Genomic DNA, 20,061 nt, shown 5'->3' with positions numbered 1-20,061 from the left:
CGACCCCAAACTCTCAGTAAAATCTGAAACATGACGTCTTGTGTCAGTAAATAGTTTGAGGATAATAACAGAAATGGAGGCAGCACCAAGGATGGGGCAAATGGCTGACTGTGGAAGAGCTGGCTGAGTGAAACCTAAATCAGAGAATATGTAATGCTCCCGCATCCTCAAGTTTTACAGATACCTTGAGGAAAGGCACTGGATTTCACCCAGAACATGAGGTAGGGCTTAAGACATTAGAAATAACTATGAAAGGGAAGGATGACTACCAATGGCTGTAGCACTGTAGGCAACCGGGTTACATCAGTTCCATGGACACGAGCTTCGGAAGACATTCTAGGAGAACAGTGCCCATGGTCCCCATACCTGCAGCACGTATCCACGGATGTAATCCTGGAGGGTCCAGTCCAAGGCATGGAGGATCTGGAGAACCTCATCTTGCTTCAACACACTGAAGAGCCGGTCCAGTAGGATTTTCAGGCGAACAGGGATGGCCTGGGTCCCATACAGCATGAGGCTGCTAATATCAAACACCACGTTGGACTGAACAATCTCCACCTGGCTTGTTGGATACACGGGGGGAATCCTTAGCTTACTTAGAGCTGAAAAAGTGAATTGAAGAAATATCGTTTTTCAAGATTCTACTTTTAAGAGAAACACTGCACAGAAGCAGGTTAGCGCTAACTCTCAGTTATTTGTTCCAGTAGAAAAACCACAAATATGCAAACAATTAATAATCTTAATAGCTATCTGGCTCCAAGTTATTCTCAGGAACTTCTAAAATAAAATGGACTAGGCTGAGAGGCTTCTTTTCTCCCTTTCCTGTGGCATACCTAAGGAGTAAAACAGCCGCAAGTAGGGACCGTGCACGGAAAACAGGTAAAAACGAAGGCGGCAGGTGCATAATCAAGAGGATGGAAAACCAGGAAGCATGGGGTCTGGGGAAGAACCTGGACTTGGAAATCCAACAGATCTGGGCTTGAGCCCTGGTCTGCCACCATCTAGTTGTTGGGCTGGGCAAGTTAAGCCACTGAACTCCATTCTGTCCAATGCAACAGTCATCAGTCAGTCACATATGGCTATTCAAATTTAGATTTAAATTAATTAACATTAAATAAAACTAAAAATTCAGTTCACCAGTTGCGCTAGTCACATTTCAAGTGCTTGTAGCCACATGTGGCTAGTGTAGGGCTGTCAGGTATAGCAAATAAACAAATAAAAATTAAACTTGAATATACATTTCAGATAAAAAATGAATAAGTGGTATACACTTAAACCAAAAATATTCATTGGGATATACTTAGGCTAAAAAATTATGTATAGCTTAACTGAAATTCAAATTCAACTGAGCATTCTGTTTTTCCATCTAGCAACCCTGCGTTAGAGGCTACTTACTATATTAGACAGCACAGAACATTTCTATTGTTGCAGAATGACAGCCCTGAAGCACCATTTTCTACATCTTTAGAAGGGGGTTGATAAACACTTGTCATATAGAGTTGTTAAGATTCAAAGAGATAACATATATAAAGCTCTTAGGCTGTTACCTGGCACATAGCAGTAACTTACACATGTTAGCTGTCATTCTTAGATATTGAATCTGTTCCTGAATAACTGTAAGTTATTTAAAGGGTACGCTAAAGGCCAAGAGAGGGGGCAAAATGAAGTTACCGTGGGCCACCCATCCATGTCTGCACTGCTCACACTGACGGTGGTTTATTTTCCCTGGTTTGAAGCTTTGGCAACTACAGTTCAGAGTACAGCCGATGGCCTGCAAAAGAGAACACAGGGATACCTGGCATGTTAGTGAGGCGTGGAGCACACATCACATTTACATAACAAAACACACTCCTCCACTGAGCAACGTTCTTTGAGTGATGTGTGCCCACTCTGTGCCAGGCCCAGACCTGTACAGTGTATCCTGGAAAGCGGGGAAGCTGGCCCCAGACCTGGAGACGGCGAACATGCTACACAGATACTGTGCATGCGAGAATGGGCTAAAATCCCAGAACTCTTTATAAGAAAGGATTACAGGTGGGAAGGAAACATCTTGCTTGTTATTAAGGACACAGAAAGGGTGAAGAAGAGTCACATTCTCACTGAATCTCTAAGTTGACCAGAACAGCAACCCTGAAAGGTATACAAGGGCTACCCTGACACAAGTAAATAGGAGAGCAATCAGAACTGAGAGTAACACACATGTGTAATTCGTTACCCCCCAAAATGAGGCAGAGGCTGAATATCAAGATAGATTTGAGGACATGCAATGGCTGACCACACTGACGATGATTCCCCGACCCCGCTCACTGGACTGTGTGACCGACAGATGCACACAGGCTGGACAAGCCCTGCATTGATGCCCAGGTGCAGTCGAAATGTCGGCTGTGGTGTGGGGGTGTGGAGTGTGCAAACACACAACTGAAATTGAAACTAGAGATGTATGTGACAACAAAGTTCTAGTATTAAGAACAAAGCTTCATGTGTATTTTTTTTTTTTTTTTTTTGCGGTACGCGGGCCTCTCACTGTTGTGGCCTCTCCCGTTGCGGAGCACAGGCTCCGGACGCGCAGGCTCAGTGGCCATGGCTCACGGGCCCAGCCGCTCCGCGGCATGTGGGATCCTCCCGGACCGGGGCACGAACCCGTGTCCCCCGCATCAGCAGGTGGACTCTCAACCACTGCACCACCAGGGAAGCCCACTTCACGTGCATTTTTAAGATGAATTTCTCAAAAGGGGATAGAGGCCTGAGGAACATAATCTCTTATTAAAGAGAAAAAGCTCTCACAGGAGCTCTGTCAGTGAGATTCCTGGGAAGCACTGCTGTGTGGAATCTGTATGATTCAAGAGAGCTTTGACACTGGGGAGTGTCTCTGTGTTTGGAGGGGATGAAAGAGCCCTATGACTATGGGTTTAAACCCTCCATGTGACAATTAAGGGACTATGTGGCCTTGGGTGGGGACAGGGAAGAGGAGAATCTGGCCTAGGACACTTTAAGGAGTATATAGCTAGTCCTCACTCAAAAATCAGTTGCTGGTGGGATTGTAAAATGGTGCAGCCACTTTGGAAAACAGTCTGGCTGATCCTCACAAACACAGTTACTATACAACCAAGCAATTCCACTCCTAGGTATAAGCTCAAGAGAACTGAAGACATACGTCCACGTAAATCTTGTACCCGAACTTTAAAATCAGCATTATTTATAGTAGCCCCGAAGTGGAAACAACCTCAATATTGATCAGCTGATGAATGGATAAACAAAATGTGGTATGTCCATACAATGGGATATCACTAGGCAATAAGAATGAAGTACTGATACCTGCTAAAACATGGGTGAACTCTGAAAATATTATGCTCATGAAAGAAGCCAAGTACAAAGAGTCACAGGTGGAATGATTCCATTTATGTGAACTGTCAAGAACAGGCCAATCCAGAGAGGCACAAAGCAGACTAGTGGTTACCGGGGTCGTAGGGAGCAGGTAGGGATGAGGAGTGACTGCTAATGGGTGGTAGTGGGGGGAAAGGGTTATCTTTTTTGTTTGTTTTCATCTTTAAAAAAAAAAATTAATTAATTAATTAATTTTTGGCCGCGTTGGGTCTTTGTGTCTGTGGGCAGGCTTTCTCTAGCTGCGGCCAGCGGGGGCTACTCTTCGTTGCAGTGCGTGGGATATACTCCTAGGAGTAGAACTGCTGGATCATATAGTAACTCTATGTTTAACTTTTTGAGAAAAATCCCAAACTGATTTTTAAAGTTTATATTCCTACCAGCAGTCTATGAGGGCTCTGATTTCTCCACATCCCCACCAACACTAGTTACTGTTTGCCTTTTCTACTGTAGTTATCCTACTGGGCATAAGTGGTATCTCATTGTGGTTTTGATTTGCATTTCCCTGACGGCTAATGGTGTTCAGCATCTTTTCATGTGCTTGACGGCCATCTGTATGTCTGTTCAGATCTTTTGCCCATTTTTAAATTGGGGTGTCTTTTTAGCATTGAGTCATAAGAGTTCTTTATATACTCTAGGTACAAGTCCCTTACCAGATATACGATTTGCAAATATTTTCTCCAATCCTTGGCTTATCCTTTCACTTTCTTCACAGTACCCTTTGAAACACAGATAGTTTAAATTTTGACCAGAGTTTCTTTTTTTTTTTTTTTTTGCGGTACGTGGGCCTCTCACTGTTGTGGCCTCTCCCGTTGCGGAGCACAGGCTCCAGACGCGCAGGCTCAGCGGCCATGGCTCACGGGCCCAGCCGCTCCGCGGCATGTGGGATCTTCCCGGACCGGGGCACGAACCTGTGTCCCCTGCATCGGCAGGCAGACTCTCAACCACTGCGCCACCAGGGGAACCCCAGAGTTTCTTTCTGAGGTGATGAAAATGTTCTAAAATCAGGTAGTAGTGATGGTTGCACAACTCAATTAATACAGTGAAACCACTCAGTTGTATACTTTATAAGGGTGAATTTTATGGTATGTGAATTATATTTTGATAAAAATATTATTTTAAAAAATCAGTCCACCATACTCCTATTAGAATGGCCAAAATCCAGAACACTGACAGCATCAAATGATTGTGAGGATGTGGAGCAACAGAAATCTCATTCATTGCTGATGAGAATGCAAAATAGTAATAAAGCTACTTTGGAAGACGGTTTGGTGGTTTCTTATAAAACTAAGCACACTCTTACCGTACAATCCAGTAACTGCACTCTTTGGTATTTACCCAAAGAAGCTGAAAACTTATGCCCACACAAAACCTGCACATGGATGTTTATAGCAGCTTTATTCATAATTTCTAAGACTTGGAAGTAAACAAGATGTCCTTTAGTTGGCAAATAGATAAACTGTGGTACACCCAAACAACAGAATATTATTCAGCACAAAAAAGACATGAGCTATAAAGCCATGAAAAGACATGGAGGAAATGTAAATGCATATTATTAAGTGAAAGAAGCCAATCTGAAAAGGCTACATACTGCATGATTCCAACTTTAAAACATTCTGGAAAAGGGAAAACTATGGAGACAGTAAAAGGATCAGTGGTTGCCAGGGGGTTGGCAGGGGTTGGGGAATGAACAGGAAGAACACAGAGGATTTTTAGGGCAGTGAAAATACCCTGTATGATACTATAATGATAGATACTTGTCACTGTACATTTTTCCAAACCCATAGGGTGTACAACACCAAGAGTGAACTCTAAGGTTAAACCATGGATTTTGGGTGATTATGATGTGTCAAATGTTGGTTCATCAATTGTAACAAATGTACCCTCCGGTGAGGGATGTTGAAAATAGGGGAGGCTATGCCTACGTGGAGGTAGGGGATATATGGGAAATCCTTGTACTTTCCTTTCAATTTTTCTATGGATCTAAAAGTATTCTAAAAAAATAAAGTCTTTTAAAAAACCAGTGACCTTCCTTAAATACAGGTTAAACTTTACATGATTTGACTGTTATCTACAATTTCTTTTGGATTACAATGGGCCTGAACAGAACAACTAGACAGAGATTTTCAGGTGAAGGAATAGGGCTGTTTATAACTGAGGTGTATAGCAGACAGCAACAGTGTTACCTAATCCCTTCAACAGGCTATCAAAAAACAGGAAATATGGGTAAAAGAGTTTTGCTCTTTGTAAAGTCATAGAATATAACATAAAGAACTCCAGATGATCAGAACAGTCTCTCACTCTAATAATGCATACATTCTCATCTGGGGTATACCATCCCCAAAGGGTGAAAACTATTCCATTCTTTTTATGTATAGAGCACACATATACATACATAAACAGATATATAGTATATGGTGTGAAATTAAAATTTCATTGTGGTAGGCACAATTAGAAAAAAATTTCTAAAGTCTCCTTAGATGCGTGTGGGGGGGTGAATAATGAAAAATAAGATCAAGAAATATTGCTCTAATGACAGAAATTATTTTACTTTTTGGTTATAGAGTTTCTACTTGTGTACACATATACAAATGTGTTACTGATAAATATACAAACACACACATCTATATACCTGCACACATAATTATATAGTTATCTTGACTGGAAGTTAAAGGATAAAAATGAGTAATGGTTTAGTTTCTACTACACACTGTCAAAATTTAAGAGTGTCATTACCTCAGTTTGCAGCATTCTTATGTTGTCCAGCTTCTAAACTTCCCTGCGACTCCCTGAATGTCAGCTCACAGGCAAACCAATCATCTATACTCTCAATAGCTACCAGCACACTTAGTACTAAACCTCTGAAATATTTCACCACCTACATTCTACAAATATGACTGTTTTAATGGAAATTTTTAAAAGAAGAAAAGTTCTTATTTTGGATTATGTCCCTCAAGATGCTATTCATTCTTTAAAAACAAGGTATTGGAACTATATAAAGTGAATTCACATTTTATTTACTTGGAAAATAGGACCTGCCTGAATTAGAGAAAGATGTCCTTGAGCACATACTTCCTTCACTCCCTAAAGAGTCTGCTCAGAAGGCTGACTCATGGGAAGCCCCCAGGAAACTCTGAGTGACACTATCTCAGGCCCAGCACAGTGAAACTACAGAGGGAACAATTCCAAGCACATTTCATAGCCTAAGGTTGAAACTCATTTTTTTCTGCATCTCTTGACACCAACTCAGGGTTTCTCAACATCAGCATTATAGACATTTTGAGCTGGATAATTATTTGTGGTGGGTGCTGTCCTGTGCATTGTAGGATGTCAAGCAGCATCCCTGGCTTCTACCCACCAGGTGCCACAGTAACACCTCCCTTCCCCAGTTGTGAAAACCAAAATGTTTCCAGACATTGTCAAATGCCCCTAGGGGCAAAACTGCCCCCAGTTGACACTCCCTGATCTAACCTGACTATTCACAGTTATAGCAGCTTCTAGTTTGGGGACTGAATTTTAAGCAGTTTTATCTGTAATTCCAATGTATGAATGCTGCTTTATAAGAAACATTCATGTGGTTCTATATGAACCTGTTTGAATAAGGCTTTAATAAAGCTCATTAAACATCTATGGAAATAAATCTCAGAAGAATTATTTATGAACTAAAAATGCTAATTACAGTGTCTAAGAAAACTTCCAACATTAAAGCCCTTGGGTTTTTTCCACCCATCTCAGAATCCCACGATGTAGTAAAATTATAGCACCATTATCTACAGACAAATTAAAACTTCTAAGATGAAATCAAATCAAAAATTCTAATTACAGGACAAAAAGTACTCATGTAAATCAATAATGGAAAACTCTTAAAACTTACATCCTTTCTTTCAGAATCCTGATACTTGTTCCATTCTTCAGAAACATAAGACAGATAGATGTTTACAACATTCCGAACTCATCAAGACATGATTATTGCTTTTTACGCACTCATTTTAATCAGACTATTTCCGAGTTGTTATTAATCACTTTGATGTGCTACAAATCAACATTCAAAATTCTGGTTTGCCTTTTTGTAACTATCATTTGCTCATTCATTCACCCCAAAATTACTAATACACCTAGTATAGGATGGATGATTTGGTTTTTTTCAGTTTGGGGATGGAAAGTTATGACCTAGATTTTAGGTAGATTTGAGGGTCCCACTTCCTCTCCCAGATACCCTCTACCTTCAGCTTGGGGAGATGCTGCCATGGGCCTTCTGTCAGTAGATGCTGACTTGAACTCCTAGCAGTGGCCAGTGCAGGCACACAGTGGGGTAGATGCACAGACATCCACTGCTAGACAGTGCAGGCCTTTGATGGGATTTGAATTATTGAGCTTGAGAGTAAAAACTGTGCACTTCAAAGCTGTTTTCATCTCTAGTACATGCAAACATTTTCGTATCACTGAAGATAAATTCAGGGGGATACTCTTGGGGGACCAGATGGAAGTGGGGAGGAGAAAAATCATAGAGGACTTTTGGGATTTCCAGATTCATGGTATTGACCCTTTGAGGGGAGTCATTTGCGATCTGGCTCAGGAACAAGATTGAACTGCATACCAGCCAGACAACTTTGTAGGGTTAAGTTACTTAGTCCGCCTTGTCCAACAGTAGCCACTAGCCACATGTGGCTACTTAATTAAAATAAAATAAAATAAAAAATTCAGTTCTTTGGTCACTTAGTCATATTTCAAGTGCTTGGGAGCCACATGTGGCTAGTGGCTATTGTACAGGACAGCAGAGAGGAGAACATTTCCATCATCACACAAAATTCTACTGGGTCTGAGTCCAAAGGCGAGACTAGCTATTCTTCCAGCACCTGCCCTTCCACATGGTGGCATTCGTATGTAATAGGTGATCACATTCAATCCTCACTACATCACTGTGAGGAGGGAATTATTCTCAGGAAACAAACTTACGGAAGATTGTAATTTGCCCAAGGTTACATAGTTTATGATACTGATTGCTTATTTATTACGTGTGAGGCACTGCAGTAAGCAGTACCTATGTGTTATCTCATTTCTTACCACCACCCCGTTGTATAGATGAGGAAGCTAGGAACTTATAGGCTACTTGAGGGTGGTCTCAAATCTGGATATTGAGCATAGATTATATCTTGAATTATCAGTACCTGGTACTAACTGCACTTATATTTATGGTTTCATTTAATCTCGACAGAAACTATAAGGATATTAAAGTTCCACATGGTAAAGAAACCCCATTCACTGAATAAATATTTACTGAGTGTTTATGAGCCAGGCGTTCTAAACTCTGGGGGCTAAAAGTGTTGAATGAGAATGATGAAGTCCCTGCCCTCAAGGAGCTTATATTCTACAAGAGAGAGACAGAATAAACAAGTAAACAAACAAACAATACCTTTTCAGAATAAGGTAAGTGCTATTGAAGAAATAAGCAGAAAGCTTTGCTAGCAATTTTACTGGGTGGCATGGAGAGGCAGGAGTAGTGGTAAGTGCCTTTTAGACAGGGTCATCAGCAAAGGCGTTTGAGGAGGTGACACTTGAACTGAGTCCTAAGGCATGGCAAGGAGCCAGTGAAGAACTGGAGATTGAAGGAGTGTTTCGGGCAGAGCAAGTGCAAAGGCTCTGAGGCATAAAAGAGGCTGAAAGTGCTCAGGGAACAGAAAGGGGGCCAGGGTAGCTGGAGTGGAGTTAGTAAGGTTAATGGTGGAAAATGAGGGTCAGAAAGGTGACAGAGACCACTGTGCATAGGATCTTGTGGGGCAGGCCAAGGAGTATGGTTTTGTCCTAAGTCTAACAGTTAGCCTTTGAAAAAAGTATGAAACTAATATGATTTGCCTGTTAAAATGACACCTCTGGAGGCAGAGCTGGGGAGCCTAAACTCCTTCCCCCTCATCACACTGAGCATCTTTCACTGAGAGGTAGTACAATCTATGATTGTCCTCAGTCTATGCCTTACTTTTTGTTAAGCCATATAACCTTCAGCTCCATGCCTTGGAGTCTTTGACTATAAAATGGGCTGGATATCTGTTCCTGCCTATCTCAGAGGCCTTTTAGTCATATTGATGAGGATATACAGATAGAGAGTTGAAAAGACCAATTAGCACAGTGAAACTGTTGTTGCTACCAGGTCTACAACAAGCAAGATCTTAGGTCCTCTGGGCTCTAGTGATCTGACTCTGCACAGACAGAGCTACCAAAAACACCTATGATAAAAACCTCCAAAAACTTGTTCTATAATGAATCATTCCCTAAAGAGGCAACAAAAGTGAAACTCCAAACCAATACCTAGTGGCTAGCACTGGGCCTGATACTTGGTAAGCTTTCCACTGGTATTAAGAGAATAATGAATGAATCAATGAGAAAGCCGCACCATGCTTACTAATCACAGACACCCATCCAATATCCTTTGCCTGATCTGCCTTAGTAAAGGAACCTTAATTTCCACGTTTCCTTTGGTGGCCAGGTGACTAAGGATTGACCAATGTGTGCAAGCAGAAGTGGCTGGGTGGAGCTTTACAGAAAGCTCCTTACAAATGGGAGCTGACACTATGGAGAACAGTATGGAGGTTCCTTAAAAAACTAAAAATAGAACTACCATATGACCCAGCAATCCCACTACTGGGCATATACTCTGAGAAAACCATAATTCAAAAACAGTCATGTACCACAATGTTCATTGCAGCTCTATTTACAATAGCCAGGACACGGAAGCAACCTAAGTGTCCATCGACAAATGAATGGATAAAGAAGATGTGGCACATATATACAAAGGAATATTACTCAGCCATAAAAAGAAACGAAATTGAGTTATTTGTAGTGAGGTGGATGGACCTGGAGTCTCTCATACAGACTGAAGTAAGTCAGAAAGAGAAAAACAAATACCTTATGCTAACACATATACATGGAATCTAAAAAAAAAAAAAAAGGTTATGAAGAACCTAGGGGCAAGACAGGAATAAAGACGCAGACGTAGAGAATGGACTTGAAGACATGGGGAGGGGGAAGGGTGAGCTGGGACGAAGTGAGAGAGTGGCATGGACATATACACACTACCAAGTGTAAAAGAGATAGCTAGTGGGAAGCGGCCGCATAGCACAGGGAGATCAGCTCGGTGCTTTGTGACCACCTAGAGGGGTGGGATAGGGAGGGTGGGAGGGAGACGCAAGAGGGAGGGAGACGCAAGAGGGAGGGAGATGTGGGGATATATGTATATGTATAACTGATTCACTTTGTTATAAAGCAGAAACTAACACACCATTTGTAAAGAAATTATACTCCAATAAAGATGTTAAAAAAAATAAAAATAAATGAGAACTGACTCAGCTGGGGGAATTCTTTGCCTTTCTTCCTTCCTCCTTCTTGGAACAAGAACATGATGGCTGGACCTCATGGATGCAAACTTGAGGTCAACCTCAAAGTCATGCCCTAAGGATGGCTGAGCAGAAAGGATGGCAACCATTATTAAGGAGCTCTTTTACTAGCAGCCAAATGCTGTTCCTAATTTACACATTGACCTTCCTATCGACTGTGGAGAGTGACACATAAAAATCATGTGAAAAACTGCTAACTAGTAGAGATCACAGAGGCCAAGTTTAGAGTCTATGGTCCTCTCTTAAATGTGAGATTCTAAGGCTGTGTCAGATTCTCAGTTCTGAGAATCATAATTTCCCAACTTGAAATCAAGGGACCCAGTCAGCTAAATCACAAATCACTTTTTAAAAGTCACCAAGCTTTAGAATAAAAATGATGTGGGTTTTTCCAAGTTGTATTTTTAAATGTTGAATATAGACAATGGCTTTTCATATGTTTGAGTCCTGGAAATCTACAGTGCATATCAAAAACTGCCCATCTATAATACAAAACATCTTCTAAAGCGGCTGGACCACCCTTAGCTTGTGGGGACAGAACTTACTTTCTTTTCATCTCCAGTGAAATTGTATTCCCATTCTCTCTGTGGCTGCAGAGTTAGACTTCCTGGTTTGGGAAAATGCTTGATTCAAGGATGGGAGGTCTCTACCCCATTGCTCTTTGGAGCTACTCTGCCGCTTAACACACATTTTATACTTCTAACTTCTCTTACTAGACCTGGCTTTTTTTCTTGTTTTTTGCTCCCTACCTTCCCTCCTCTCATTTCGCTCTAACTTCTTACACTTTTCATTAAGTTTTTCATTGTTTTTCTAACATATGCAAAATCACAAAGGTACAACTAGGATTCTGAAAATAGTAACATCATTTGCCAGGTGTCCCACGACAACTGGGATGAAGGGAGAAGAAAACCCATGAGGTCCTTTTGTGTGAGGTAGCTTATCTGCTTCTGGCAGCACTGGACTGATGCCCACCTGGAGAATTACACATGGACCAGATGTTCATCATGCCTTCACCTTCCATTAGTAGTTTGACAAAATGAAACCAATTTATTTAACAATTTTTTTTTTTTTTTTTTTGCAGTACGCGGGCCTCTCACTGTTGTGGCCTCTCCCGCTGCGGAGCACATGCTCCGGACGCGCAGGCTCAGCGGCCATGGCTCACGGGCCCAGCCGCTCCGCGGCATGTGGGATCTTCCCACACCAGGGCACAAACCCGTGTCCCCTGCATCGGCAGGCGGACTCTCAACCACTGTGCCACCAGGGAAGCCCTAACAAATTGTTTTTTTGTGGGGGTCGTTTTTTTTAAAGCATCTACCATGTACAGGTAACAGTGGGGAGCCTCAGGGAGACACAAAGATGAGGAACTCCCAGTGTCCGCTCTAGGGGAGCACATGGCTTCATTGGGGAAAAAAAGTCAGACACCTTGATTCGTCAAGAACTGCCGAACAAGGACTTCCCTGGTGGCGCAGTGGTTAAGAATCTGCCTGCCCTTGCTGAATGGATACAAAAACAAGACCCATATATATGCTACAAGAGACCTACTTCAGACCTAGGGACACATACAGACTGAAAGTGAGGGGATGGAAAAAGATATTCCATTCAAATGGAAATCAAAAGAAAGCTGGAGTAGCAATACTCATATCAGATAAAACAGACTTTAAAATAAAGAATGTTACAAGAGACAAAGAAGACTACATAATGATCAAGGGATCAATCCAAGAAGAATATATAACAATTATAAATATATATGCATCCAACATAGGAGCACCTCAATACATAAGGCAACTGCTAACAGCTCTAAAAGAGGAAATCGACAGCAACACAGTAATAGTGGGGGACGTTAACACCTCACTTACACCAATGGACAGATCATCCAAAATGAAAATTAATAAGGAAATACAAGCTTTAAATGACACAATAGACCAGATAGATTTAATTGATATTTATAGGACATTCCATCCAAAAACAGCAGATTACGCTTTCTTCTCAAGTATGCATGGAACATTCTCCAGGATAGATCACATCTTGGGTCACAAATGAAGCCTCAGTAAATTTAAGAAAATTGACATCATATCAAGCATCATTTCTGACCACAACGCTATGAGATTAGAAATCAATTACAGGGAAAAAAACGTAAAAAACTTAAAACACATGGAAGTTAAACAATACGTTACTAAATAACCAAAAGGTCACTGAAGAAATCAAAGAGGAAATCAAAAAATACCTAGAGACAAAGGACAATGAAAATACAATGATCCAAAACCTATGCGATGCAGCAAAAACGGTTCTAAGAGGGAAGTTTATAGCTATACAAGCCTACTTCAAGAAACAAGAAAAATCTCAAATAAACAATCTAACCTTACACCTAAAGAAACTAGAGAAAGAAGAAACAAAACCCAAAGTTAGCAGAGAGAAATAAATCATAAAGATGAGAACAGAAATAAATGAAATATAAATAAAGAAAACAATAGCAAAGATCAATAAAACTAAGAGCTGGTTCTTTGAGAAGATAAACAAAATTGATAAACCATTAGCCAGACTCATCAAGAAAAAGAGGGAGAGGACTCAAATCAATAAAATTAGAAATGAAAAAGGAGAAGTTACAACAGATACTGCAGAAATACAAAGCATCCTAAGAGACTACTACAAGCAACTCTATGCCAATAAAATGCACAACCCGGAAGAAACAGACAAATTCTTAGAAAGGTATAACCTTCCAAGACTGAACCAGGAAGAAACAGAAAATATGAACAGACCAATCACAAGTAATGAAATTGAAACTGTGATTAAAAATCTTCCAACAAACAAAAGTCCAGGACCAGATGTCTTCACAGGTGAATTCTATCAAACATTTAGAGAAGAGCTAACACCCATCCTTCTCAAACTCTTCCAAAAAATTGCAGAGGAACACTCCCAAACTCATTCTATGAGGCCACTATCACCCTGATAACAAAACAAGACAAAGATACTACAAAAAAAGAAAATTACAGACCAATATCACTGATTAATATAGATGCAAAAATCCTCAACAAAATACTAGCAAACAGAATCCAACAACATATTAAAAGGATCATACACCATGACCAAGCGGGATTTATCCCAGGGATGCAAGGATTCTTCAATATACGCAAATCAATCAATGTGATACACCATATTAACAAAGTGAAGAATAAAAACCATATGATCATCTCAATCAATGCAGAAAAAGCTTCTGACAAAATTCAACACCCATTTATGATAAAAAGTCTCCAGAAAGTGTGCATAGAGGGAACCTACCTCAACATAATAAAGGCCATATACGCCCAACCCACAGCAAACATCATTCTCAATGGTGGAAAACTGAAAGCATTTTCTCTAAGATCAGGAACAAGACAAGGATGTCCACTCTCGCCACTATTATTCAACATAGTTTTGGAAGTCCTAGCCATGGTAATCAGAGAAGAAAAATAAATAAAAGGAATACAAATTGGAAAAGAAGAAGTAAAACTGTCGCTGTCTGCAGCTGACATGATACTATACATAGAGAATCCTAAAGATGCCACCAGAATACTACTAGAGCTAATCAATGAATTGGGTAAAGTTGCAGGATACAAAATTAATGCACAGAAATCTCTTGCGTTCTTATACACTAACAATGAAAGATCAGAAAGAGAAATTAAGGAAACAATCCGATTCACCATTGCAACAAAAAGAATAAAATACCTAGGAACAAACCTACCTAAGGAGGTAAAAGACCTGTACTCAGAAAACCATAAGACACTGATGAAAGAAATCAAAAATGACACAAAAACAGATGGAGAGATATAACATGCTCTTGGATTGGAAGAATCAATATTGTGAAAATGACTATACTACCCAAAGCAATCTACAGATTCAATGCAATCCCTAACAAATTACCAATGGCATTTTTTACAGAACTAGAACAAAAAATCTTAAAATTTGTATGGAGACACAAAAGTCCCTGAATAGCCAAAGCAGTCTTGAGGGAAAAAAATGGAGCTGGAGGAATCAGACTCCCTGACTTCAGACTATACTATAAAGCTACAGTAATCGAGACAATATAGTACTGGCACAAAAACAGAAACGTAGATCAATGGAACAAGATAGAAAGCCCAGAGATAAACCCACGCACCTACGGTCAACTAATCTATGACAAAGGAGGCAAGGATATACAATAGAGAAAAGACAGTCTCTTCAATAAGTGGTGCTGGGAAAACTGGACAGCTCCATGTAAAAGAATGAAATTAGAACACTCCCTAACACCATACACAAAAATAAGCTCAAAATGGATTAGAGATCTAAATGTAAGACTGGACACTATAAAACTCTTAGAGGAAAACATAGGAAGAACACTCTTTGACATAAATCACAGCAAGATCTTTTTTGATCCACCTCCTAGAGTAACGGAAATAAAAACCAAAATAAACAAATGGGGCCTAATGAAACTTCAAAGCTTTTGCACAGCAAAGGAAACCATAAACAAGATGAAAAGACAACCCTCAGAATGGGAGAAAATATTTGCAAACGAATCAGTGGACAAGGGATTAACCTCCATAATATATAAACAGCTCATGTAGCTCAATATTAAAGAAACAAACAACCCAATCCAAAAATGGGTAGAAGGCCTAAATAGACATTTCTCCAAAGAAGACATACAGATGGCCAAGAAGCACATGAAAAGCTGCTCAACATCACTAATTATTAGAGAAATGCAAATCAAAACTACAATGAGGTATCACCTCACACCAGTTAGAATGGGCATCATCAGAAAATCTACAAACAACAAATGCTGGAGAGGGTGTGGAGAAAAGGGAATCCTCTTGCACTGTTGGTGGGAATGTAAATTGATACAGCCACTATGGAGAACAGCATGGAGGTTCCTTAAAAAACTAAAAATAGAACTACCATATGACCCAGCAATCCCACTACTGGGCATATACCTAGAGAAAACCATAATTCAAAAAGACACATGCACCCCAATGTTCATTGCAACACTGTTTACAAGAGGCAGGTCATGGAAACAACCTAAATGCCCATTGACAGATGAATGGATAAAGAAAATGTGGTATATATATATACACACACACACACACACACACACACACACACACACAATGGAATATTACTCAGCCATAAAAAGGAATGAAATTGGGTCATTTGTAGAGACATGGATGGATCTAGAGTCTGTCATACAGAGTGAAGTAAGTCAGAAAGAGTAAAACAAATATCGTATATTAACGCATATATGTGGAACCTAGAAAAATGGTACAGATGAACTGGTTTGCAGGGCAGAAGTTGAGACACAGATGTAGAGAACAAACGTATGGACACCAAGGGGGGCCAGCGTCAGGGGGTGGTGGTGGTGGTGGGGTGAATTGAGAGTTTGGGATTGACATATATACACTGATGTGTATAAAATGGATGACTAATAAGAACCTGCTGTATAAAAAAATAAATTAAAAAAATAAAGAAAAAAAAGAATCTGCCTGCCAATGCAGGGGACACGGGTTCCAGCCTTGGTCTGGGAAGATCTCACGTGACACGGGGCAACTAAGCCCATGTGCCACAACTACTGAAGCCCACGCGCCTAGAGCCCATGCTCCGCAATAAGAGAAGCCACTGCAATAAGAAGCCCATGCACTGCAACGAAGACCCAACACAGCCAAAAATAAATATATAAATACATTTTAAAAAATTGCTGTATTGTATCATAGTCACACAACAAAATACATACTTTAAAAATTTCATTAAAAAAAGAATTGCTGAACAGAAAATATGATTTGCTAAAAATTAGTGCAAGTCATTTACTATATTAAAATCTAGCAATTCATAAGGCAGTTAAAAACAAATGCAAAACTCACTGGCCCCCTTTAGAGGATGCTATGGAACCAAAAGATGTTAAACAAAGGGAAAGAATTAAGCATGTACTCTTTTTCATACAAATTGTAGTTCAGGGCAACCAAATCACTGATGAGGCAAAGATTCTCTTTATAGTATTCCAGTAAATAAATAAATGAAGAATTAGAATATCAGCATTCTGCAACTCTTAATGAAAAAGACAACAACTAGGTCACCTGCGCCTGCATTGGAGGATACACACTACTACATATGGGGTGTTCTTGCCCAAAAAGTTCAAATCTGAATTAGATCAAGCCTTTTGGTATAGGGGATAGAGGAATGCTTAAATGATATCACGAGGAAACAATCACCAAAATCCAGGCTGGGGAGTACTCCACAAGACAAATGACCCAGATTTTTCAACAGATAAATTGCAAGGAAAAAAGTAAAATGTAAACCTATAGATTAATAGACACAATTTATGGACCCTATTTGAATACTGATTTGAACAAACCAATGATAATATAAACTTAAAGGGACAATCAAGGGAATTTGAACACTTTAGAAATTTAATGACATTACATAGTTATTGTTAATTTTTAGATGCTATATGGTATACTGCTTTTCTTAACAAAAGAGCCTTTTATTTCAGAGCTACATATTAAAGTATTTATGAATGAATGCTCAGGATTTGCTTCAAAGGAATTTAGTGTTGGTGACGGTGAGGAGAATGGGTAGGGAAAACAGACGAAACAGGATTGGCCCAAAGTTGATCAATGCTGAATGCCCAAGCATGTATCACCAAGCTTCATTAAACTAGTCCAATTTTGCTTGAAATACTCTATAATAAAAAGTGAAAAAAAAGGGGGCTTCCCTGGTGGCGCAGTAGGACATGGGTTCGTGCCCTGGTCCGGGAAGATCCCACATGCCGTGGAGCGGCTGGGCCCGTGAGCCATGGCCGCTGAGCCTGCGCGTCTGGAGCCTGTGCTCCGCAACGGGAGAGGCCACAACAGTGAGAGGCCCGCGTACCGCAAAAAAAAAAAAAAAAAAAAGTGGAAAAAAAAAAAAATCAGGACTCCACCTCTCCCCCAAATTTTAGTTTTGAGTAAGACGGCATAGAGGGAGACAGCAGTGTTATGCAGAGAGCCCAGAGGAGGCTTTCTGCAGGGGGCAGCAGGCATGCTCTCAGCAGTGCATGCAGGAAATGCCACAGTCCTAGGCGTAAAGAAGGCTCACCCTGTACATGTCTGTCAAGCCCAGGAGGCTGGGCCACAGAGCACAGATTTCTGTCATGGGCAACAAGAGCCGACCGAGAAAGGCAAAAGGCGGGGGGTGCTGTCCAGATGGGCAGCCATGAGTCTCTCTCTTGGGTTCATGGAACCATCAGCGTTCTGAACAATGGGAAGACACCATTTATCATGAGCATGGTTGAAAGAGGGGACCCTGGGAAGGCTCAGAAACCAGGCAGGTAGCATTTGCAACATAAAAATGACACTAAAGGAGAACTGACAGAATCTGGTTTCTCGCTGCAAGGATGGGGATGAAGAGAGGCCGGTCAAAGAAGACTGAGAGGGTGGAGAAGGGTCTGGCAGAGAAACGGCAGGTGGGAGGTAGAACTCAGGGAACAGATGTTGGGCCAAGTCTACCTGTTAGTAGAAAGTATGCATGAGGCACTTGTAGTGTTTTCTCTTGCTGCTTAGTTCAAAGAGGGAGACGGGGAAAATACTTGTTCTTTTGATCTCTATAAATCAAAGTATAAACTGTGCCAAAATAATTTAACAGCTGTGCCTTTTTCCTTAAAATTATTAGTTCTAAAAACAGAAAATATAAAAAGTAGGAAAATCTGCGAATCCTACCTTAGAAACCAAACCAAATATTTCTTCTTAAAAAAACTAACAACAACAACAAAAAACTATACAGGTATATAAATGATACGGAGACATTTTTTGCCTTTATAACCTAAGTTTCAGAGACCTCAGTTGTAATCTTCAGAAAACTTTGACAACAAAAAACAAAAGGACATTAACTGTACATGTAGGGAACTTCTGGATACAACAGTCAGCCTAAGGAAAAAAATAAAAACCAAAACAAAACAAGACATTTACACTTCAGGATAATTTCAACTATACAAACAATGTAACTTCACCATTGCTGCTGATGTAAAATAACGATGACATTATGAACATCGCTAAGTAAAATTTTGCAAATATTTCTTCTAGGGACTTAGTGAGAACTAGATTTTAAAAATGAAGTGTAAAAAAACCCCTAGATTTTCCAATTGAAATTTTTGAAAAGAAAAGATCAGACTTACTTATGACATCCTGATCACTGTCTTAACATTCAGCATGGTGTATCGTGAAACAGAGCTGTCTGTATAAAAATTTTATCCTCATAATGAATAACGAAAGAAATAATCAGAGGGTTACAGAGCAAGGACAGTGCTTCTGGAAGCTGATATAGACCTGGAAAATAATTTTGATGTTTGCTAGCATGTACTGAAGGCTCACACAAATAATGTGTAAGAGGAGACAAACTAATATAATTCTATGAAAGAAGTTAGCAGCCTGAATTAACTTTACCTGAGACAACCATTTCCCTCCACATAGGTTGTTTGGACCTGGCCTTCACAACATTTTATTTGTCCATCTTTCTTTTCTCTCACATTAGCTGAGTGAAATTATCAACCCCCAAGGCAGCATCCTCCTGTGATATGTTAGGCTGGTTTATAATAATGAGTCCATGTGTGGACGGGAACAGCGATAGCTGGTTTGCTTATTTGTGCGAAGTTTGAGAAGGCCCCAAGTTGGACCCTGAGTGAAGCAGGTCTGCACTGTTTAGACCCACCCTTTTGGGATAAAATAGGCATGTGTCTGAGTAGAGAAATGGGGCTGCACCCGAATCGTGGAATTTCCAGAATTAGGAAAAAGGGCTTCAAAGAATGACAAGATAAGAGGAAATAAGGTTTTCAGGTGGAAACCAATTTAAAAGGGAAAAAAAGACCAAAAAAACAACCCTTTCCAGATGCCCCTTCTGTGCAGAATCAGTTAGTTTTAATATCTCTCAGATAAGTCATCAAAAATAAAATATCTAAATAAATAAAATTTAAAAATCTACAGAATACTCAGAATAAAGTAATTTAGAAAATTTATTGACTCTAGCACTGAGATTTCACCTTAGCTAAGATATTTCTAGTTCTTTTTAAACAGAACTGTTTCTGACAAAAGTAACTCATTCTAAATGACGTCTGTAGAGGTGAAAATTCACCCTGGGGTAAAGCATGCTCCTCCTGCAAGTAATTTACCTTGTGGAACCTTCAGGGCAACTCTTTAATGGCTACTGTCAAAACAACTTCTAAAGCCATACACAAAAGCTAGAAGACACTTATGCCCCTCACCCCATATGCTGTGGTTTAATTTTACTGACAAACTAAACTTTTAAAATGTTTTCCCATTTATAT

At 40.0% G+C, this 20,061-nt stretch overlaps 1 protein-coding gene across 2 annotated transcripts in view; it reads right to left on the bottom strand.

Moving 5' to 3' along the window:
• The window catches only part of BNC1 (basonuclin zinc finger protein 1), a 58,818-nt gene that overhangs the window by 35,935 nt on the left and 2,822 nt on the right, over positions 1-20,061 (bottom strand). For both annotated transcript variants that reach the window (XM_030764029.2, XM_089906712.1), the window contains exons 2-3: positions 1,672-1,771; positions 367-602 (exon numbers count right to left, since the gene is read on the bottom strand). In XM_030764029.2, coding sequence (XP_030619889.2) covers positions 367-602; positions 1,672-1,771 — 336 coding nt within the window. The remainder of the gene's footprint in view (positions 1-366; positions 603-1,671; positions 1,772-20,061) is intronic.

Source organism: Delphinapterus leucas, chromosome 2 (assembly GCF_059928025.1).
Source record: "Delphinapterus leucas isolate spDelLeu-1000000601 "Yukka" chromosome 2, BTC_Dleu_Yukka2, whole genome shotgun sequence".
NCBI classification, from domain to species: Eukaryota; Metazoa; Chordata; class Mammalia; order Artiodactyla; family Monodontidae; genus Delphinapterus; species Delphinapterus leucas.
This window is presented reverse-complemented; position numbering and strand designations above follow the sequence as displayed.